This window comes from Varanus komodoensis, unplaced genomic scaffold (genome assembly GCF_004798865.1).
Source record: "Varanus komodoensis strain SLA01 unplaced genomic scaffold, ASM479886v1 scaffold24, whole genome shotgun sequence".
Taxonomy (NCBI): domain Eukaryota; kingdom Metazoa; phylum Chordata; class Lepidosauria; order Squamata; family Varanidae; genus Varanus; species Varanus komodoensis.
The window spans coordinates 17,406,131-17,430,541 of NW_025335641.1; the positions used below are offsets into that span (position 1 = coordinate 17,406,131).

The 24,411-nt window shown below is 42.8% G+C and overlaps 1 protein-coding gene across 4 annotated transcripts in view; it reads right to left on the reverse strand.

Annotated features, from left to right (window-relative positions):
• Positions 1 to 5,584: 5,584 nt before the first annotated feature.
• LHX9 (LIM homeobox 9) overlaps positions 5,585 to 24,411 on the reverse strand; it is a 29,255-nt gene continuing 10,428 nt past the window's right edge. For 3 of the 4 annotated variants that reach the window (XM_044432492.1, XM_044432493.1, XM_044432494.1), the window contains 2 exons: positions 8,226 to 8,428; positions 5,585 to 5,842 (listed from right to left, as the gene is read on the reverse strand). In XM_044432492.1, the coding sequence (XP_044288427.1) occupies positions 5,585 to 5,842; positions 8,226 to 8,428 (461 nt within the window). Of the gene's footprint in view, positions 5,843 to 8,225; positions 8,429 to 12,363; positions 12,370 to 24,411 lie in introns of all 4 variants that reach the window. The other variant, XM_044432495.1, reaches the window with a different exon arrangement.

The window sequence follows — 24,411 nt, forward strand, 5'->3', positions numbered from 1 at the left end:
TCCCCTTCTTTTAATACTTTAGGGAATTTTCAAACGTCGGGATGTTTGGCTGTAATGCCCCAAGATTTGTTCTCCCTGAAAGAAATCATAGTGACAATTTATTAAACTACAGAGCAACCTGGCTTTTAGGGGTCTGCACTTTTAGATTGTGTTCAATATACCTAGCAACTAAATTGTGATGCATTTCACCATAATTATTTGTTATATTTTTCCATGCAATTACTTCCATTCCTACATCTTCTGGGATTTGGGGTTGGTTATTGCTTTTAAAAGAAACCTGTTCCCTAAACACAAGAGGGCACAATCCAGGAAGAGTTAATTGTGACTACTTTCCACTAAGTGCAATGGACTGAAATGAGGTCATTGATTTCCAACGATACTTAGTTTTGACTAACATTTTGGATTGCACCCCATTTAACTTGGAAGTAGGTCCCACATGTTTTCAGTGAAACACAAACTTCCAGGTAAGTGGCTCCAATCCAACTGTTAGTTGCACTTGCTTTCAATAGGACTTGGCTTAAGTTAGTCACAACTAACTTGTCCATTTCCTGCCCAAGGGACTTAAGTGCAACTAAGGATTAGGACACTGCAATCTAAGGGTGATAATATCAAATTAGTGGGGCATTACTTTTCATCTTTTAAAAACAGAAACCTTAACTTGCATCATGTATATGTACTAGAAAGCAAAATCTAGAAATAAATCCTATTTCATAATTGTGATAAGACTCCCATTACTGTGTCCATCATACACACACACATGCACACGCACACACATGGACACATGAGCAGACACACAGCAAAAGCAACACTGACGTGGATAAGATTCCAATTTTTAAAAAAAGAAAAATTGATGGTAAATAAAACTCCTTCAATTCAAAATTGTTTATTCACACAAATTTAATAGGATATATCACAATTGTTTGGTCCATAAATATTTAGGGGAAATAGTTTCTATACAATGCATTTCTCAATAAAACAAAGAAACATGGACAAGTTTGCTAGACCACTTAACTGTACTAGAAACACGAAGCTCAATATATAAGATTATTGAATTCATCAACTATATCTGAAAGAGTGCACAGCTGCTTTCTATGACATGTTTGCCCCCTCTACCAGGATACACCATAAAAAGTTTCAGAAATAAGAGGTAAAACAGTACAAAACTAGTGAGGTGTCAAAAGGGCTTAAAACAGTTAATTTAACAAACAACACATATATATCCTGATTTTTTTCCACAAGCTTACTCCCAAGTTATAGCATAAGGCACATTGTAGAACTGAGTTATAATTAGTCTACTTAATAAAGTAGATCTATAGTACCATATAGTTGTTCTGTCAAAGAACAATTTTTTAAAAGTATCAATATTTTTGTACCTGTAAAAGTGTATTAATAAAGATCTCAGCCTTTCCAAGGTTGTTTGGTCTGGTTAGTGGTAAATGCCCATAAGGTAATAGAAACAGGAAAAGTCCAAGGTTGGCACCTCAATCCTAAATGTATCAACTTGGAAATAAATTCCACTCATGTCAATCGAACTTACTTCCATCTAATGTAATTCAGGTCAGCAGCCTTAAGCATTCTAGAAGATGATGGCCACACTTGCTAAATATATAACAACAAAGACACGCTTTCCTCTGTTACAGTGTTAACATCTCTTCCATTTTTTTATTTTAAAAATAAGCTACTTTTCTGTGCTAATTTTCTAAAAACCCTGAGCAAAAGTTACAATAATGCACTTTAATGTGGGCAGTGAACTGTCAGTACGTGACTACACATTAGTAGAGACGCCCCGAAAAATCCTTTGGAATACCAAAAATAAAATTTAAAATAAAGAGAGAGCGGGACGTGCTTGAAGGGAAATGAGGCGGAGGGTCTAATATGCAAAATATCTGTGCAAAAGTTATTCTTAACAATCCACCCAAACCAAGACCTTGACGGATTTTTGTTTGTTTGAGAATCTCCCGTATCTAATTAGAATGTTACCAGAATAAAAGATACAAATGAACATTCACCACTGCCCAGACCATTCAGACTTTTAGCTTAAATAATAATTTAAAAAAATTAAACACCTACAAATGTAAACTAGGAAAGGTATATCCAATCAGCAGTGCATCCACAAGGCATCTGAGTTTGGCAACTTCAAAGATTCCCAAGTTTAAACTCCCAGTTTCATACTTTTTTCCTAATCGATTTTAATAGAAGTTAAAATTAGAAAAAGCGGGGGGGGGGATGCATTCAAACATGGAGGCAAAAGCGCTTTTAATGCATTATCATACTCATCTATCGAGACGTAAGTCCCAGTAAGTACAATGGGGCTTACTCACAGATACGGGTATAGGCCTGCAGTCTTATGTTTGATTACGTCAGTTGTGGCCGAGACATCTGTGCGTGTGTTAGTGTGTGTACTATAACTGCACACTCACAAACACAAAATTCACCAAACATTTGTTATAATTCTGATCCCATTAAAAACAATGGAATAGAATTGAAGTCACAACCGGCTGAGGTTCTAGGGCTTTTAAGGGAACTTACAACTTAGTCTGATGATGTGTGTTTACTTGAAAGTAAGTCCCACTGACTTAAATTGGACTGACTTATAGATAAGCACTGGACTGCAGCTTAGCCAGAACTTATATTTGCTGAATTGTGCCTTGTGCAGTTAAATGCATTAAAAAGGCTGACACCACGTTGCGGAGTGCGGTGGGTGGAAGTAGGCTCAAAACAGCAAAAAATAAAAGGACTGGAATCAGCTTTTAAACGTCTTAAGAAATTATATTTTGCTTATTTCCATCTCCCGCTGTAAATGATTTAAAATTCCAAAAGTTACCTTGATAGTGGACATTCATCTTTTAAAGCCAGAATTGTGTTGGTGATTTGTAAAATATTTCTTTTTTATTATTCTGTTCAATCTCACTAAAAAAAAAAAAACATTTCACACATACTGGATTGTGCTGTTAATGGGAGGGGAATGCCCCCCCCCCGCAAAAAATGGTTCCCTTTATCTGCAATTCCGAGGCCTCTTGAGCCATTCTAGAAAGGACCATGGCTAGTGTAATAGGGTGGAGAGGTGGGGCTTGATGGATAGCAATAGTGTCCTCAAACTCCTGAGCCTAGGCAAGTACTGTCCACTGGCACCTGGATTCGGAACCCGTGAAGCATGAGCCTGATGAAATTAAGACTTTAGAGACCCTTTATTTCCATTGAAAGAGTGCATTTAACTCTTCCACTGAAATCAATGGGACGTAAGTGCTTGATTTTATTTAGATCATACCCACTATTTGTTTCACATTCCACAGACAATTGGTGAAGGTTGAATCCTATACTTGTTTACTCAGAAGCAGTTGAATGGTAATTAGTCTGAAGTGAATGTACTAGGATCAGTGTGTTTGGATCTAAATTGGATGTGCTAGAGCAGGGATGGTCAACTTTCATACTCTCTGAGGCTGATCTGTTTCCCAGACAGAAGTCTGCAGGCCACAGGCTGATGCTTTCAAAAGCAGTCAAGCTCAGAAGCAAAGTTTGTATTGTCTAACAATAGGTCTTGCACAATTCTGAAGCTTGAGCACTTTGGCATAGCTGGGATATAACAGATGTAAACAGATATAATTGAAGTATGTCTCTCCTCATACCTCATCCATCTCGCTCGCTCGCTCGCTTGCTCGTTCTCTCTCTCTCTCTCTCTCTCTCTCTCTCTCTCTCTCTCTCTCTCTCTCACACACACACACACACACACACACACAACCAATTCTGAGGGAAGCCATGAGCAAACTTTCTACTGGTTCTTGACTAAAATTGGGTGTAACTATCAAGAGTAGATAATGATCCTTAGGCTGCCAACTAGTCATCCCTGCCCTGGAGCAACGATCCATCTGCTGAAGTCAGTAGGACTTCACACAGAAGACTGCTAATCTGCAAACAATCCTTGGATCTCAAGCCCACCATTTCCAGGGCATGCATCCTCAGTTTGCCCTCTGGCTTCCTATCATAGGACTCATACTAAGTGCAAACCTCTACTCCAATGACAGCAATGTTATATGAACAAAAACCTTCGCAATTTATTGCATGCATAGAAAATAAAAATAAAATTAAAATGTTTAGAGGCTGAAGTAAGGATTTGGGTCTAGTCATTCTTATGTATTCATTCAGCTCTGAAACAATGGTAGTGTCTAAAAATATCCATAGCACATCATCCTAAAAAAACCCAGAACCCTGACTCGGGACTGGCTTCAGGAGACAGCTGAAGCCAGAATCAAGGCATATGACATCAGGGTATTATCCACAGCTTTGGACGTCAACTCCCATCAGCCCCAGTCAGCATGACTAATGGTCCAGAATGATGCAAGTTGTAGTCCAAAACATCTGAAAGGCCCATGATTAGGGAAGGCTAACCTATATGAAAGGTAAAGCTCTACTTCCAAGATTCTTGGTGTTCCATACCTGGATAAAGACAAGTCTTACTGCCCATCTGCACCTGATGTTTAGTAAAAATCATTCTTCCAAGTAGTAAGGGGATGACTTTGGGGTTAGTGTATTCTCCCTGGTTACTCTGGTAATCTGCGTACACTGCATTTCACATTAGATCTGAATTTATGATGGCTGCTATTCTCTTCAGCTTGTGGATTCATCATTCATGTAGCTTGTTCCCGAAAGAGCCACTTGTCAGTTTGCCATGCAAGTTCAAGCTACCATTGGTAGGATTCAAAGCTGGTAGATTCTGTAACTGTCAAATGCATCACAAAAGCTACTTTCCAAGAACAGGGAACCACCATGAGCTAGAAGGAGGAGAAACATTCACACAAGCTCAGCAATCACCCTGACTCGCATGCAGATGTCATTGATATATCCCTAACATCTCCATTGTCTTAGAAGGAGTAACCTGAGGGCACTTCTGTAAATGAAAAGAGTAGAAATTAGGGGCAACTTTTAAGGCAGCATCTCTCACTTAATTTACACTGAAGCACATTCCATGGAACTCAGTGGCAAGGAGAACCCTGCTACGTGGTAGAGGAATTCAAATGCCTCAAATAGCCGATCTTGGGGTGGTAAATATTTATGTACTATTGCCAGCATGGCAACATTTGGATTTTCTGTCTCAGGCACTAAAATGCCTTGACCAGCTCTGCTCAGTGAGACTTGCTTATACGGAAATGTGCTTTAAAGTTAAGGTGCCAATGGTTTGAGGATAACAATTTGTGGCTTTATCTGGAAACACAATTCTCTGACTTCCATGGTAACCATTCCCCACCCTCCACGAACTCTGGAAATAAGAAACATACAATTTTAAGAGGCACTTAATAGAATGATTCAGAACCTTTCCTTTAATTAGGCAGCAATTAAAAAAAGAATCTGGAGACAATTTATAGATAAGAATACGTAGCTTTATAATAGATTTCTGTTACTGCAAACTCATTTGCCAAGTGGTTGCGGATGCTACACACCAAGCGGTTTTTTCCAAAATATTCTGTGGGTTTGTTTAAAAAAAATAGTCTTGCAAATAATATTAATAATAATTATAATAATTATAATATAATGGAGAAAGAAGAAGAGGAAGAAGAGAAGAGGAAGAAGAGTTTGTTTAAGTCAAATGTTAGAAAAGGTTTGTTAAGGTAGTTTGTGAGGGGCTCCCGGAATCGTGGCTGTCCAAGTTAGAGGTCACAGATGACACTACAGTGATTGTGGGATTGGTCAGGTCTGTTAAAGTGGTCGCAGTGCCGGGTGGAGTGAGAGCGCCGCTGTCTGCTGAGGGCGGTGCCGGAAGCGACGTGCCATCAGCTTTATCAACGCCCCCATTCTCCTGCCGCAAAAGATTCCTTCTGAATTTGGCTCTTGCGTTTTGGAACCAAACCTGTAAACCAATCCCAATGGATTTCTTTACCAATGTTTGTCTTTCTGCTTGACTATTTTCTTGCTGCTTCTGTTTGAAAGTATGTTAGGGCTGTTTGTTTATTTGTGATATGGTATGGAGGCGGGAGGCTATAAGCCAAACGAGGGGTTTTCAGGCTTTCTGCCATTAGGGGACTCAACTCTAACAAGGAGCATTTGCGGGCCTGCTGACCCCCTTGCAAGGTACAGCATATCCTAAGGCACAATCGATTCACACGGGACACTGGCTGTGCATTTGGACCCTCCTTGTCTCCTGGTTGAAACTACCAATCAGAGCTAGAATTAAGCAGAATATAAAGGAGACCACAAGCCCCACCCACTCACTCCCCAATTTTGGCCACCATTTATTTGTTTGATTGTTTAGAGTTTTGAATGCCGCCCACTGTGCCACAGCACAATCATTTCTTCATGAACCCTTCCAAAAGCTACAGGGAAGAGAGCTGGGCTCCTTCTGCCCCGCTGTAATTAATGCACTATGATGTTGTCCCTTTGATCAAACCAACCCAACATACTGCTATAACTTGTATCGTAGGGGTATCTTGACTGTGGTAGGAAAGAAGGATTTTAGGAAGGCTTGTCTGCTTTCACTGATCTTTTTATTGAGGAACTTCCAATAAACATCTAAGGGAACCCCAGGTACTCTGTAACAGAGCTTGAAAACGACTGATCTACACTAATTTTGAATCATTTCTTTATTGTTTTTCTTTATTTTGTTCATGTACTAGACAAAACGCTAGCAGTGCTGACCAAGGTATTACTCCCAGAAACAGACTTCAGATATTCTGTTTCAATTTTAGCAGATAATTGTTTTAATGGACAAGCAATTCACTTTTCATGTTCTTTCATTGTAGGCACAGCTTGGTCAAGAGTGGGTAGACAGAGATTTATGTCTGGGGTAATAAACTTAGGGCCAAACTAAGCATTCTTGTAATCATGCCTTAGTTATGCATGACTGGCTTGTTTATTCCAGAATAAACTTTTTTCTTTTTTAACCTCCCCCCTCCTGAGGGGATTTCAGGACAAAAAAAATGTCTGGTTGGAGAATTTTAATCTCTCCCTTCCCAGAGTGTGATGGCCCCAGTTTGAATTGGGCTGTCACGCATTTATCCTGGAATGAAAAAGCAATTACCAGAACATTGAGTTTGGCCTTCATGTGGCCACTTTAAAAACATGGAGAGTAAACATAGGAGGAAAGATCTCCCAGTAAATGTATTACTTTTCTTACATGGTTTGTATATATTCTATTTCAACACTACACCACTTACAGCTTTGGTGGGATCATTGTTCTACCTTTACACCTAGGTCATTTAATTCACTTAATCTTCTAATAATTTTTCTTTGCTTCTACAGAGTGGGCACATGAGAAACAATGGGCAATTTAAAGTGTGGTATCTGAGGCCACAGTCTTCTATTCATTAATACAAAAACAAAAACAGGGAGAAGTCACCATGAGGTAACTCTATATCATTTTTTTCCTCAACACGGTATGTTACTCAATGGTCAAATCACATGCCACAGAAAGCTCCAAAGTTGATTAACATCACTTCAGAATTCAGGTGAAGGGAATCAAATGCTTGAATGCTCCCTGTGTAAAAAACAAAAAAACCAAAGACAAAAACCCTCACTGTATCCTGCAAACAAACAGGTCCCGGAGAAGACTAGCCTAGACCCTTCTGCCTCACCTGTTAACTTTGTATGTGCGGACAAGGGTTTGAGTGGGACAAGGGTGGGACAACTTTGTATATGAGGACAAGGGTGTGGGAACAATGGGATTGTTTCTTTCCACCTGTAGTATAGCCCAGCAACAGATGTAGTTGCTGATTATGTCTAGCAGCCCTCAGTTCAGTTTAATACAGAGGCTCCTTGCAGTTACCTTTGGCTGATAGAAATGGGACAATCAGGAACTAAAAATTAGTTATGAAAACCTCTATTTCATATATCAGCAAAAACAAAAACAAAAACAAAAGCTTGCTCCTGACAGCTTCCCTGAGTGCTCAAGGGGTATAGCTCATTTGCCTGAAATTAAGCCTACCAGTTGCTATTTTAATTTAGAAGGACATTACATGGCGATTACAAATTTCACACCCTGATCAGAGCAGAATATTGCTCCTGTGAGGGTTGGATGCTCTCTCAGTTCTGGGAGCTGTAGCCTCTTGAAGGACATTGCCTTGGTGCATTTGGATCATACATTCTGAAAGATAAATTACCCCTCAACCTTCTACATATCTATGGAGGAAGTCAACTGTATTAAAGTATCACAAGGGAAATGGAGGACCTTGAAGGAAAGAGTGCACTAGTTTTAAGTGGGAAGAGGGGTTGAGAGGATTGTAGAGGAGGCGTCTTACCTGTAGAACTCTCTTAGTTAGACCTGTCTTCTGGGCAAGCTGCTTGAGGTCCTTGGCATCTGGGTTGTGGTTAATGGCAAAGTAGGACTTCATGGTACGGAGCTGGTGGTGTTTAAAAGAAGTGCGCATGCGCTTAGTCTTCTGAGATGGAGGATAAGGCTGCTGGTCTCTGTCCAGATGGTCTGCCTCATTTTCATTGCAACCTGTTTAGAAGAAGAATCATGACAGAGCTGTTTGGAGATGCCAGATGAAAATATCAGGTAAGCCAGTGTGGTCCAGTGGCCAAAATTGCTGGACTGGCTGGGACACAGAAGATCCAGGTTCTAGACCTCACTTGGCCACTGGGATAAATCACAGCCAATGACTGACTCAACCGAACCCACTTTACAGATGAAACAGATCAGAGGCTTATGTAGGGCACCTTGGATTCCATGGAGGCAAGGCAGGATATATAACAAACAAACCTCTTTGAGGTTGGAAGGGAATACAGGGCGAACATATTCCTTTCCATAGCAGGTTAACAAGTGTAAGCAGAACTACCTGGGTGCAACAGTATTATTACTCCCTGTAAAAACAGAGTAATAATACTCTATTGGCTTTTAAATACTAGATATACTTCACACAGAATGAAGTAACAGAATCCTAGATAGAACTACTTTAGACAGAAGGTGCCAAGTCTGCATTTTTAAAGCTTCTCAATCAAGACCGGCCTCCCATGAATGTGATATACATGTACATCAGACAGAAAAAAATTCTCTATTCCTGATGCAGTACTTTTAACTGTAGGAAGCGGTCATTCTAATACAGGGGACAGTCATCCCACCTGAACTGGCACAGTCTCAAATTTTTCCACTCAGTTTACCACTTCATTTAGTGAATGAGTGGTAACCTAAATAACTGGGCAGGGAATGGGAAAGAGAAGTTTGAGGTGAAGTGCACAAGTGTTCATAACAGCCATTTCCTGTTTAACCATGGCCATTTCCTGCATTATGTTCTCTGATTCCACATCTGCTGAGGGAACTAGTATTTGGAGAGAAAGCTTGCCAGGTTTCACTCTTTGTGGGTGTTGTAAGACAAACCTTTTCCCTGGAGGGTAAGGGCGATCTTTGCGGAGCATTCCCAAGAAACCTCTTAAAAATCTTACTCATCCTAGTTTTAAAACTTCATTCCTGGAAATCAGCCAACTATGGTTGGAGTTACATCACATGCAGTCAACAATTAGGAGAGGTGGCTTGCAGAAGAAAAGGAGCAAGCAGGGACAGAGAGGATTAAATTCCCCCCTTTTGCCTGCCGCTTTCCTCCAACAACTGCTACCCATCTAGGGTCCCCTACACCGCCAAGGGGATTCCAAACCCACATACATCCTTTAGCTACCTAACTACAACCTTGGTCTGGGAATAAAAATTAGCAGTGGCATTGTCCTCCTAAAATTCTCCAGTCTTCCCTAAATTCTCCCCATGATAAAGAATCCTTAATACTGTCATATCCTTCAGCTAGTCCAACTGCAGCTGGGAAGCTTAGAAATGGCCACTGTGGGTATTTGATGGTTAAGCAACCCCAGCATAAGCTACCAGAAGTCAAGTTATGTTAGGATTGATGAATCCTCAGATAATTCATGGTGGCCAGGTTCACACAATCCAGCAGTCCCCAATCGCCATGGTTAGGTGATGCATATTCAAAATGGTGCCCAGCATGCACTGGGGCTCATCGGATGAGTCAGTCTTTCATGCAAACTCTCACTGCCTCAGTCCTGGTTGCTCTTCAGCTCTCCTGGATTCACCTTCCCTTCGCCTCAGAAATGGAAGAGATGGGGCTTGAGAAGCATCCAGTTCTTGCTCAGCCTCATCTCTTAGCAACGGAGCAAAAGTTGGAGGGCTCTCTCCCCTCCCATTGCAGAGGGTATTGCTCATACACGTATTGCTTCTTGGGAGACTTCCTGTAGGTGGAGTTGTCTCTCCATTGCCATGGCAACAAGGTTGCAGGGTTGCACCTTACTCTCACTTGTCAACCCTGGTCAGGAGAATCACAGAGCTCCCAAGCAGCCTCTGGACCACCAGGAACAGAAGCATTATGAATAGTTATATTTCTATACCACCCAATAGCTGAAGCTCTCTGGACCATTCACTACAGTGGATATGATACCATCAAAATGCAATGCAAAGTACAGAGCAACCATTAAATCATTAAAAGACAGACTTTTAAAGCTAACTTTAAACCCAGTTTTTAAAAAGCTACACTTCCTTACACAAATTACTCACAAGACCTGTGAAGCATTTGAAATAATTGAGAGAACCAGCATGGTGTGGGGGTTTCAGTGTGAGACCGGGGATTCAGGAGATCGCCTCTAGCCCATGAAGTTCACTGATGACCTCGGGGCAGTTGCTCACTCTTGGGCTAATCTACCTCACAGGGTTGTTGTGATGAGGATAAAATGGAGCTATGTAAGCCAAACTGTGTTCCTCAGATGAGGAGGAATAGGTGGGATATGAGGGAAATTTTTATGTATTTATTTATTTATTTGCATGTATTTACAGGCCACCTATAATTGCCAAGGCCTTCCTACAATGCAATGTCATAGTAGCAATAATAATGCTCCAATATAATATAAATTAGTTAAATGCAGTCTTAACTTGGCACAGGGAGGCCTCAGTGGGGAGCTTGTTTCATAACTGAGGAGAATGAACCTCACATGAATGCCTCACATTGGAGTCAGTAGAGGCCACCCCAATTTTGCTGACTGTGATGGGGAAAGGGTGGGCAGGGAGTATCAGGCTGATGGGTGTAACTCTCTCATGTAACATGAGATGCTCCACATGAAGCAAGGAGCAAGATTAAGTCTGAGGCTTCCATCACTGCCTCACGGAATGCAAGCTCTGTACACCACGGCTGTGACCTTTTCTACTCTAGCCTGTTCGTTGCTGTGTCTACTTTTGTTTTCCTCAGAGTTGAGATCCAGGCTCTGCACCAAGAGGGAAATAACTCAAATACAGAAGAAGAAATAGCACCATTTTTTAGATCACAAGCTGAATATGAGTCAACAATATGATGTGCCTGCAAAAAAGGCAGTTGCTATTTTGGGTTGCATTAATAGAAGTATCACTTTCAAGTCATGTGAAGCACTAGTTTCCTTCTTCTCCGTACTGGCCTCATCTTCTGTACTGAAGACAGTTCTAGGCACCTCGGTTTAAGAAAGATGCAGGCAAACTAGAAGGACCCAGGGAGGGCAAAGGCCAAAAATTCACAGGGGAATGGAAGCAAAGCTCTATGAGGAAAGATCGGAAGAACTGCCATGACTGACCTTGAGAACAGAAGATTGAGGGGAGACTTGATAGCACTCTTCAAGTACTTGAAAGGTTGTCACATAGAGGAAGGCCAGGATCTCTTCTTTATTATTCCAGAGGGCACGACATGGAGTAACAGGCTCAAGTTACATGAAGCCAGACTCCAGCTGAACAACAGGAAAAAATTCCTGGCCATCAGAGAAAGACAACAATGGATCCAGTGCCCTAAGGTGGTTGTGGGTTCTCCCACACTGGAGACACTGCAAATGAATCATCTACTTGGAGTCCTGCATTGAGCAGAAGGATGGACCTGCTGGCCTTATTGGCCCTTCCAATTCTAGTATCCTATGAGTTCCCTCATTTTAAAAAAACCCAGAAGCAAAACCGGGTTGTCTAAAACTGCTGGTAAACCTCTGCAAATAAGGAATCGTAAGTGCTAAATTAATGCCTCCAGTTGAAAAGCTCTTGGCACACGAACCAGGCTGTAGTGCAGAGGTAGGCAACTTGTGGCCCTCCAGATGTCTGGGCCAACAACTCCCGCCAGTCTTTACCAGCACAGCTCAAGTTCCCCTCATTGCCCTGCTGTGGAGGCAATGGGTTGGAACCCACCACAGATTTACATTCTATACAAACCTAGCCACTGCATCACAGCACTTTACAGACGATCCTCAATAGGATTAGGTCTTTGGGAAAAGTAATATATTGCAGACAATTGCCTCATGGGCTTAGCGAACACTAGCACTGCAGCTGTACTTGCACAGCTAAAAATGAGCCAGACAGTTACCTAGAGAAATAACAAGTCTTCTAACACCCTGATCCTATTATGTGGAAAGAATCCCTGTAGAGATCAACAGGACTCAATGCTATCAGTGCATTTAGGACTGCAGGTAAATGTAGGTTTGTTTTCACTATTAAGCATAAAAAATTATATCACTTTTCAGGATCTGTTTAACACAGCCTACTCAATCATATGGGAATAGGAAGAGAAACTCCTCTTATCCTCCCCTTTTGCAAAGCAAACAGTGCAAATTAAATTTAATTGAAATGATCAATTCTAAAGGAATTTAATTAGTCCATATTTAAGTCATGTGTGAGTGTATGCATATCATCTGATTTCCACACACAAAGACACCTTGGACTACGTCCCAACAGTTGGCTGGATTTATTCGCAAAACTTAGCCGTTCCCCACTCCTGAGAAAATGATGGAAAAGCATACATTATACTCTGTACATTACATCAGTCCATGGAGACAGAGATTTTACAGTTTATATTTTTTAAAAAAGGTAAAGCTTCTCACATCTGCATTTGCCCTTTCCTTCCAAAAAGAAAAAGACCACAGCTCTTAAAGGCTGCTTTTGCAACTGCACTGTGAAAGACAACTCAGCAATGCTGGGGCAGAGTTTCCCTAAATCTGGCCCCTCCTGCACTTCAAGTGGTCCCTGAGACTACAGCAATAAAAATCATTAAAGACAATTCAGAAGAGCCAACATCTCCTACAAAGATGTCACAGTAGGATTATCAAGCCATTTCTCAGTGCCAGGACTTAAACTGGAATGGTTTTTCTGTCCAGCAGTGCAACAGGAAAGTAATAAATAAATAGACTGAGGGGGGTAGAATCAAAAACAAGAATTGGGAAAGGGAAACTTTGATGCATTTTTCAACGTGATGGCCAGAGGTCAGCCCCCTAAGAGAAAAGAAATCAAAATAATGGTCCATACGACAAAGTTTAAGAACAATTGCACTAGATGAGAGATGCTTTCCTGGAGTCACATGATATTGGTGGGTTAGGTGAATATTCAACTGTGCAATCAAAGGTGGGTCAAATATCCAAAAGCATCTGTGGCTAGGAACTGGTCCTCTTATATTAAGTATTCTTGTACATATGGCATTGTTTGTTTGAAATTTGGATGGACTGGGGGGAATCAAAATCTGTTCAGGGTAAAGCATGGACTGTTCGGGGATGAACTTCTTGAGTGACTCATTGATTTAGTGATTCAAATCAGACAATGGCGCCTTTTTGCTTTCAATATGTGGCTCTCATTATGATTAATATGCATTGCCATTTCAGTGCATTATGTCCTTTGTCTTTCTTCTTACAGTCACCATGCATGGTAGGGTATTCCCAATTTTATATAGGGAATATGTTGAACAGAAATTTCTGAACTAATATGCTGGCATTATTCCATGTAGATTGATCATATGGTTTCCCATGTGCTTGGTAATGGCAGGTAACCCCTTCCTCGTCCTTCTCCATTAGTGTTTTGTTCTTTCCTTTGCTTTCTTGTCCTTAGAGATAAACCTTTAAGATGTTCCTCTGCAGTTTCAGGCAGAGCAGTGGGATGCGTTATTTTAAGTTCAGTTAACAATTCAGCTGTTTCTAAGTGCTGATTCTTTTAAAGGTGTGTGAATGCAGCCTGAGAACCACGCGGCTAAATGTGGCAATTCTAGGTGCGCTAAGTGAGCAAAGCGCACTCTGAAGTGCTTCACATCAGCCCCTGCCAGCCTTCACCGCATGCCCGAATTATAAAAATAATAATTAAATGGTACTTAGAGCATTCATTTTTATTCATTCTGATGCTTTTAGTGCTCCTTGGCCACTTTGGAAATAATTTTAAGGATGAAGATATGAAGATGAGGATGATGCTACAGGGGAGAAGCTGCAGCCTGTGAGAGGGTCAGAAGGCAAAAATGCCCCCAGACCACCAACAGTTCCCAGCCCTGATAAATATTAATGGCAAGTGCATTCTCTGAATTGCAGATCCTTACGCAGTCAGCATAGCCCTACCCACACCCAGGAGGGAGGTACCAGCAAGCTTAGGTTTACAAAATACAAACAAACCCCTAGCAGGGGTGAAACCTCTCCAAACCGTCCAGCAAGGACTGAGCATGCTTGGTATCTATGGAATGCCAACTGATTGTTGAAAGGGAAATTGGAAAACTGGGCCGAAGTGAGAATGGAATATAGTATGGTGGAGTTATAGATTTGTCAATCATGCCTCTTCAAAACTACTAGTGCCAAAATTTCTTCCCCCTTTTTTAAGCTGTTCTCATTCTATTTAAAATAAAAGGAAACAACTACTTTGAAAAAGAAATATGAAGGAGAAGAAACATTGCAGAGCAATTCTCATAGGTTGGGATCCGGGTTCTTGTGCTTACTTTTATCTGGGTGCAGAGTGCGTGTGGCTGTCCTGTCTATCATTGCAGAACCATCTATCTAGCAGCCTGTAGCTTCCGCAGCTCCTTGTACTTCAATTAAAGCCCAAGGGAAGCCATCATGAGGTAATTCCTCCCATAGGGCTTTTCAGATCAAGAAGCACGGGCAGCCTGGAAGACTGCAGCGCAACAGACAGATGTGTAATGGGGAAAAAAGACCCACAAACACGGCACCCTCAGCCACCTTGCAGTAATTAGATAAACTCAAAGACACCACCAAAGGAATTCAAAATAAATTATAAATGCCCCATGGATGAGACCGAAAAACAAAAGCCTCTTTCATGAGGGAGAGAATGACCAGGAAACTGGAGGGGGGGATTGGTATAGGAAATAATAATAGCAGCAATATCTCTTCCCTGGATCAGGACAGAAATGGACCCCTCTCATACAGTACCTGCTACAGGGCTTTCGGGGAAGTATGGATATTAAAAGCACCTGCATGAGACATGATGTATCCACAGTCACCTCTCTGAAACAAAAGGTTTGGGAGACCCTGGGGAAGGTGCTAAATAGCTACTAGAGCTAAGCCAAAATGTATCCAAAGCCATTTTTCTCCAAAATGTATAGAGATTTTCTTTTATGATTCCCACCACCCCCATCCAGAAAGAAAAGGCCACTTTACAGAATGTTCTCCAAATTTTCAGTATTTTTTGTAGTAATAGCTGCCTTCCTTTTCCCTACCTGTGATGCCACAAAAATGCTAGATTTGTTACATGGTGGAAAATGCAAAATGAAGATCAGATTACTAACATGGTCACTGTTATTAACACTTTCACTAGAAAGAGCAAGAAAACCTACAAGCCCTTGGAGAAAAAGAAAGAATCTGTGCTGTCACCCTTGCCAACGTTATGCCCACACAAATTTGGTGAAACCCCCACATACTTCCAAAAGATTTCTCTGACCACAAATACAGTGCAAAATTCTGAAGGCCACAACTCTGAAATACTCCAGTGCTGGTGTGTACACACCGTTCTTGGTGGAAAGAAGCAAAAGCGTTCGCTTCCACAAAGCAACAGCAACAATGATGTAGGAGAAGAAAGGGGTAGGCAGACAATTCCCCCATCCTCAGCAGTGGTAGGCATGGAATTCTAGTGGCTTTGGCTTGTCTAGAACAGTAGCAACAGCAACTGTGTTGGCAATAAATGCTCCTTATAGGTTATGGAGTAGTCAGTCATATTTCCACTAGCAGCAACAGCATGACAAAGCACCCTAATGAAAACAAGCCATAACTTTTTTTTAGGGTACCTAAGCATTTGGAAGAAGCTGATCCCTTAACACGGCTGGGAAGGGACATGGCTGCTTTAGTTCAAAGCATGCCTTGCATTCAAAAGCTCCTAGCTTCAGTCATTAGCATTTTCAGGTAGAGTATACTGTCTAAAGCTCCTGGAGAGCTACAGCCAGTCTGTGTCAAAACTGCTGGACTAGATGGATTAATGGTCTGGCTTGGTATGCAGCAGCTTCCTGCATCACTGTGAGGGGAAAACTTATGTCATTATGCAGCAGTCAACATAGTACTTCCAAGCTAGTCTAATCTGCAGTCTGGTACAGCTGGAACTCACACGTTGGTCACCAGGAGCTAGTATAGCTGAAAGGGTTTACACCCAGACTTCTAGCACTCAAGGACTATGCTGATCAGCCTCCAGAATGATGTTAGGCCTCAGGCATTGTCTTTCAGCAGTGCTCACATGTGGCTTCCTCATCATTTTAATCCACTGGATAAGAAAGTTTGGTATAGGAACATGGGTTGAGATTCAGAGCTGGAGAACAACCATAGACCTTTCCAGTTGCCATCACACAGCCCTGTGGCATCTTTTCCTGCCCCATCCCCTTGCCAGGTCTGCTGTCCAGTTCCTCCTTTCGTTCGCCAGGTGGCATATGCTATCCCTTCATGCAAGCAAATGGGTCAGATGGCAAGGCCAAAACTGGACTGGGCAAAAGAAACAGCAGCTGCCTGGCTCCCTGCCACACTGGCAACCTGAAAGGCTTTCCAGCTTCCCTTGGGTGCTCCTAGTTCAAATCCAGTCCATCTAGATTCGGCTGTAGGCTTATACAGCATGCAGACCACGAAGTGGAATATTGCTCCACCAGCCACTTGTGGCAGTCCACAAGCCACTTGTCTTGATGTCTGGGACCGTAATAACAAGGGAAATGCCTGGCACCCTCCAAGATCAGCAAGGCAGCATCAGCCTTGTCTGTATCCATAATTTATAAAGCATTAAACAAGAACAACTGAACTCTCGGAATGCTTACGTCAACCGACCTATATTATTAATAGCCAATTATTAATAGCCATGCATTGATCATGCATGAAAATTTCATGGGACGCTGCAGGGCTTAAAGAACAGGAAACGACCTCATCATTCCCTGAAGACAACAAAAGGAAATATCCTTTTCAATAGGAAAGGAAGAAATTGGTCAATTGCCAACAGTGTGTTGCCATATTTGGCTGCCTTGAATTGGGATTAGGAACACGGGATGGCCCACCTGCCTGCACTGAGCAAGCATGTCAGGTCACCTTGGCCAAGCAGGCCTGCAGCTGGATGTGTGAACACATGGGGAAGCAGAGCAGGGGTTGGACTTGATGACCCCTTCCAACACTTCCTCTGTTCTATTTTATTTTTATTCAATTATCTCAATATTGTCTTTTCTGGCAGCTTTTTTCTAGGAAGGGGTGAGCAGAAAGTAAATCTTTAGATATTTGTGATTTCAACTCCCAGCATTCCTATTGGCCATGCTTCCAGGAACTGAAAACCCAAATATTTGAGAATCTACTTCTGCCCATCCAAGGTATCAGGCAGATATTGCTACCCAGTCCTTCTAATGCAAGCAGGAGCTTCACCAGTTAGTTATCTTCCTTATCCCTGACCCCTGATTATTTTTGGATTGTTTATCACCCCACCACACCTTGTTGATACTTCCATGATCTTCTCAGGTTCCAGCTAGAAATTACTGAACTTACCATTCAAGATTGACTTCTGAAGCAAAGCTTACATAGCACTTTGCCAGGAAGAGAGATTGCATGGACTTTGGAGCAATTCTTACAGGTATATGCTTTTATGATGCTTCTCAGCCCTGGGCAATATCTTGTCACTAATATTCTCAAAGTACATAAAGCACACAGAATGTAACAATATGCCGGAAGCCGTACATTTAAGCTTACAGTTCCCCCACCCACCATACTAGTCCTTGATATACCACAGATGTCACACTACCTTCACAATTGTTTAGTAAAACATGACTATGGGGAAAGCCTACAACCCAGTACAGGGTTAATCTTATTTAGCACATGGATTTTGGGCGCAGAACTTAATCAAGAATATTAAATGACATTCCCATTGCCCCCATAAATCTTTATCCTACTATCAAAGCTGCCAATTGCCCCCCCCCATTTTTTTATTTTTATTTTTTTGGCCTGGCCTGTACTTGTCCCTTTGGCAGCAAGAATCAGCAGCTGTGTGGCATGGAGAGAAACATTATTTACTCTGCGAAGAAACTGTTAATGCCAGAGCTAGAAGAGCTGGCTGAAAAGCCAGCAACATTCTGTTCAGTAGACTCAGCCACAAGCCTACAGATTTTAAACCTTCTCCTGCACAACAGACTCTGAAGTGAGAGGGGGCAAGTTGAAAACACCTTCATGAGATTGATTTTTCGTTCATTACTGACATTACTCTTAATCACAATAAGTTGAGATTCTAATCCTAAATATATCCACTAGGAAAATCAGCAAAATTTTCCTTCATATTTAGAATCGGACCTCACAAGATCTATTTATCACTGAATCAACACATCACATTTCTTAAAAAACCATCCCAAAAAATCTAGGCAGTTTCTATATTCAACAGATAACAGTAGTCCAAGGTTCTTAAATTCATGTGAGCTTCTTAAACACAAGAGTGTTGTTGATTAGCTTTCCATGTCTGTCTGCTATCCCCCTTCATCAATTTAAACTACTTTGACTGCAGTCCTATGTATTTTTAGATAGACAACAGCCAGAAGGTACCAGTAAGCTGTACTAGGAGACAAAACAAAAACGGAAAATAGAGACATGCCTAATCTAATGCACATCTGCATCTGCAGCCTTTGCTGTACAATCCTGTGTATCTTTGCTTGGAATTGATTCACACAACTCAAAATGGCAACAACATGTTGCAGCGTGTAGCCTGAAGCGCTTTCTCCTGCCTAATCTGGGAAGCTAAGCAAGGCCAGGCCTGGTGGAAATCCTGCATCGAGCCTGCAGTTGGACTTACTGGCCTGCTAGGGCCCCTTGCAACTGTATGATTCAATGTGGAATGTTCCTATAGAGGGTTCTAGCCAGCAAAGCTTGGGGGTTCCTGAAGCCTGTGAATATATTCTTCTCATGCATGAATAATCCTTTTCTGTACGAAAGGATCTACACTCAGAGAAGTAACTTACTTTGGTAATCAAGGCTGAGCTCAGGAAAACGAGTACCCAGTGAAAGGAAGAAATGAGAGGCTGGAACAGGCTCTTTAGACCTTCTTTGCATGAACCAGCCCAAATCATAATGCACCTAGGGTACAGCAACGCACGGTACCCTATTACTCAAGCCTACCTGCACAAACTGCCAACCGATTCTTTGGCCTAAAGGACAAAACAACCCCCCCCCCCCCGCTCCAGTTCTTCTCCCTATCCTTGGTGGTAAAAATACAGCATCTAACAAAATAACTAACAAAATGCCATTTCACAACACCAAAATGTGCCGCCTGAGGCAGGTAGCCTCAGTCTGCCTCATGGCAGGACTGGCCTCACAGGGCAATGTTAGGCCTTTCCCATTCTGGCACTGGAACCCACCCTCTGGAGTCTTGCTACTTCCTCACTTGATTTCTGCTACCAGATGAAAACATTCGTACAGAAATTAGATTCTCCCAGCTTCTAAATCATCAACAGTACTGCTATCAATTTAAGTTGTCATATTAGTGAGAATGTAAACCATCCAGACAGCTTGGATGTAAACCATCTGTGAACCATCCAGAGAACTTGGGGTGGCATAGACATGACATCAATAACAACAACAACACTCCTATCCACCTGCTGGGGGTGTGAACCCCAATGCACGCAATAGGACTTACTTCTGAGTCAATATGTACAATTGCCCTGTAATAGGTTTTTTTTAACAAGGTAACTATCTGTACCTATTATATATGTTGTTTTGGATGTGAACTTCATTTAGTTCAATGATATTTAGTCCCAAATAGGCATGCATAACATTTGTAACTTTCAGCTGCAATCCTATACTCACCTGAGAGTGAGTCCCATTGAATTCAGTGAACTTACATCTGAGACACATAACTCACAGGGAGGAGGTTTTCATATATAAACTGTGGTACATGTATAAATGTTGCTACTAGTGCCAAAAGCAGAAAAGAAGGCATTTAAAAATCCAAATGCATACCCCTGCCACTTTAGCTTTTACATAGACATTATTAATGAGTGCACAGCAAAAATCTATTTGAATATCTTATCGGTATGCCAGCTTATGCTTCAGATCCCCACCCCTTCATAAAATGAAAGTTGGATTTTCAGCAAGGAGCAGATGATGATATATCTCCATAATTTGAAAAACAGCTGCTGATGATTCAGACAGATCAAACTGCTGTTAAAGGCACAGAAGCAGGCAGCAGGGAAAGGGGGAATTGGCAACCCTAAGGGCATTTGTAAAAACACTCTTAGAACCTGAACTATTTCTCTGGGTGATGTATATGATTTGTGTTCCTTGCCCAGATGGATCCCTGGTGGTAACCACCTAACCTAGACTGGGGACGAAGCAGATGCAATGGGAATGCTGACCAGAGCAACATACGACCTTCCCAAGATTGGAGGGAAGTGTGCCATCATCATAGACAGACTTTTAAAGCTCTTTACTCTGCTCCCAATCCTTCAGGGACAGCATTGCTTTCTTGATCTGCTTCTCCTAGAACCAGAGCAAGCACATCTGCCATGCTGGTGGACCCGAACGCTTGACCTAGGCTGGGTCTTCATGCAGGTAGATACTTAAATGGAATCTCAAGCAACCCGAGGGCACTAGAAAAGGAAGAATGGCCAACAGCCCAACTAAGGGTGTTTTGTCCATTATTATTGTTCTGCTACGTGGACCTAACAGAGCTGCTTTGCCAGAGCACTCTGATTGTGCAAGGCACACTGGCAAAATGGTTTCCTTATAAATGACCTTTGTGAAAACACAGGAGTGCGGTGCAATCTTCATACAGCAATTCCAAATCTTGCAAGGGAACCAATACAGTTTATTTCTGTCTTTGATCTAAACAGAAGGGAGCTCAGCAAATGGAGAACATTGTCCTGTTCGCATATGTCAGCTTGACTTCCTCGTCTCTCACATTTCAGGCCAACACAGCAGTGGAAGCTGCAGAAACAGCAGCAGCAAACTCCAAATGTAAACACCCCCATCTAGGAGAAGGGCTTCTTCCATTAAAAGCCACCAGAGGTCACTGCTCCATTTGTTTGACAAGTCTAACACACTGGTGGGAGATTTTTGGAAGAGGCAGCGATTTTTTTATTGGTGGAAAATGTTATGGCTCCTCTTTTAGCTACAATACCCAAAAGAAGGATGGGTGGGGACAGCTGAGGTCAAGTGCCACATAAATTCTGTTCAGGGAGTCCTTAATAAACCACACAGCCCCCCCCCCCCACCAATCCCCTTCACTTTTTGGTGACTTGAAAGACAAATTCAATGAATTATCAACAGACATTCATAATATTGCAGGCCTTAAAGGCACTGAATCCCTGATTTAATACCATAACATCCAGCACTGAGCAATTTTCACACCTGCATATATCACCCCAAAATGCTTGGGAAAGTGGGACTAGGAAAAAGGAAGACTCAAAAGCAAGCAAGATTAGATTCCAGTTGGGCCGCTGGAAGAAAAAGGGTCCTTTGCCTTAAGCAGTCAAAAGCATATTTGCAAGTGATAGGAAACCTGAACCCTGAGCTAAGATTACGTGCAACTGACCTGAGCTGAACTTGTCACACACACATGGGTTCCGGCTGTATTACCTGAGCACCTTCATTTGCTTAGGAGAAAGTCCCACTGAGCTCAGTCAAGGTATTTCTTTATAAATATATAAAGAGAGACTAGGCTGCAAGAATGCTTTTTGGTTTACAATGTGCCATTTGTCAACATTACTGATGAAAGGGCAGGGGGTGGAACAGAAAGCCAGTTCAGAATCAAATATATATACTAGTGATTTCACTTGAAAACTGCAGGTGCAAGAAAAGCAAATATGCATTTGCAGTGTGCATTGCAAATGGTCCGAAGTAGCACAACGCATTTGTGTTCAAGTTCTCTTCTGCCTGACATATTAACTTTGCTCATGCATGGGAGCATTTCATTCTCACCCTCGACTCCAGGGCATTGTAAAACGATATTGCCACATGGAGAACTGGACTACACGTCCCCCGAATGCTGCCGTCCTCTTTTCCACCCAAGTAACAACACACATTTACACCGAAGGCAGTGCCACTTTCCTCAACGGGACTTCCAGCTGAATAATCATACTCAGAATTCCAGCCTAAGGCTGCGATTTAACCAAGAAGGCTGCATCGGGAGGAAGCCAGACTCCGACTGCATGTGTGTTTGGAAAAGATGAAAATCTAAGGTCGAGCACAGGGTGTTCCAAGACAAACGAGAGACAATGGTCCCTCCACATACACACACGCAGGCCACTAGCAGCACTGTGGAACTTCATTGCCCCACAGAATGAACACTGGAGAATTTTGCTAATGGGGCATCATAAATATAGTGCCCGCCTTGGCCAATGTCGCTTTCTGCCAGTGCATTGCAAGTGTGCAGAAATGAGCGAGAGGGTCTCAGGGGCACTGTGTGAGGATGACCTCATGCAGCCACCCCCAGCTTGGGGCACTCCAGATGTGCTGAAACGCATCACCCATCCTCTGCAGCCAGCTTAGCCATTCAGTGCGATGGCTGGGATCCCATTATCCCCAACAGGACTGGTGAGAAATGTGTAGGACCTTTTTCTGGCTAAACATGCATAGCATCGTTCCCTCACCAGGTTGCTTGGCCTGAGATTTCCTGTTCTGCTGCAATTTCTCTTTTCAGAAGCTGCAGCATAGCAGTGGATGCAGGATCACAGCCTTGCTTGCCTTTTGGCCATTCTGATCAGCAACAGGACAGCAGGATCAGAGTGGGAAGATAATCTGATTTGCCCGTTCGTTTCTGCATGAGTGGAAAGTTGCCCTCTCTCTACACCCTCGAGTAACAGGTACCCCAGATTTATGTTGGCTGTAATCTGGACAGTGTTAAGCATCTCTTAGTCTTATTAATTTCTTATTAATAATTGTCTTATGGGACCTTCTGGCTGAAATTCTGCCTGTATTAACAGGAAATCACATTGAATTTCAGTACAGCAGCGTAAGCATGCATAAGAGTAAGGTTTAATTCCCTGAAACGAACTCAGCAATTTTAAAGAAACTTTTTAATTTCGTTTGTATATAATTAACTCGTCCCCTCATTAGCCATCACACTGCGATTCACGGATCTCCTCACATTGTATTGGCCATGTTGCAATCCTAGTCTCACTTTCCTGGAAGTAACTCCCAGTGTATTCAGTGGGACCTGCTTGTGAGCAGAGATGCCTAGGATTGTGCTGCCAGTAATTAGAGCGACGGCCGTTGCCTAAAACTGGGGAAACTACACAGCTTAGTGTGCCGGTGTGCTTTTGTTGCTTTTTCAACAAAATTGAGCACGACGGATACCAAATTGTGTTACACACACACACATCTTTCACGAATTCTGAGCAGGAGCCTTCGTGAAATTGTACGACAGTAAACCACCTTCCCCCGCCGGGGAAATAAATATAATCGGAGGGGGCGGCTGATGGAAAAGCTTAGACCCTCTTGAAGAATCCTCAAGACATCTTCTTTTCACCTTTTCCGCCCAAACTAGCTCGATTTTCCGAAAAACAGCGAGCGCCTTTTTGTTCCTTATTTCTCCAAAGGGGGCTGCGGGGGGGGGGGGGGGGTTGTGGCGCTCTTTTCACCGCTTTGTTCCTAAAACCTGAGCTGCTCCAGAGCGAAAAGAAACGATTGTAACGAAATCGGCGCCACCATGCCGAGAATTAGGGTGCTGAGGAATTAAAAAGAGCGCATTAAAGAGGGAGGGGGGAGGGCGGCGGGGAGAAGCGGTAGAAGCAAAACGGGAGGAAGAGAGGTGCGGATTCTGGGCTACCCCGAAGCTAAACCCATAACGTGGCAGGAACCCCACTGAAATCCCCTGGTTTCTAACTACAGGGTGAAGCCGGAGCCGTACCTCTGCATTTTGCTTCCTCGGGGGCTTCGAAGCTCACAGTCCTCTGCACTTGGACTAGGAACTAAAGCCCATGGAACGCAATGGCTCAAGCTTACGCCTTCCACCGGGCTCTTCCCACCCCCGGGGCGCACGCAGAGCGCCTCCCTCAGCCGGGGGCGCTTAGGAGGGGTCGTCAGCTTGGGAAGGGTCGCGTCCACGTCGCGCTTCAGCCCTTAAAGAACTCGCTGCCGCCTCGGGAACGGGATCGGGGTCCCGGAGGGCAGGGCAGGGCTCGGCGGGTCTCCTGGGGGCAAGCCCTTCCGCGGCGAACGAGCACCTGGAGGGCCCCCGGTGCAGCGCGCACGTACCGCATGCCTTGCCCGGTCCTCCGAGGGGCCGCATCTCGCTCGGCC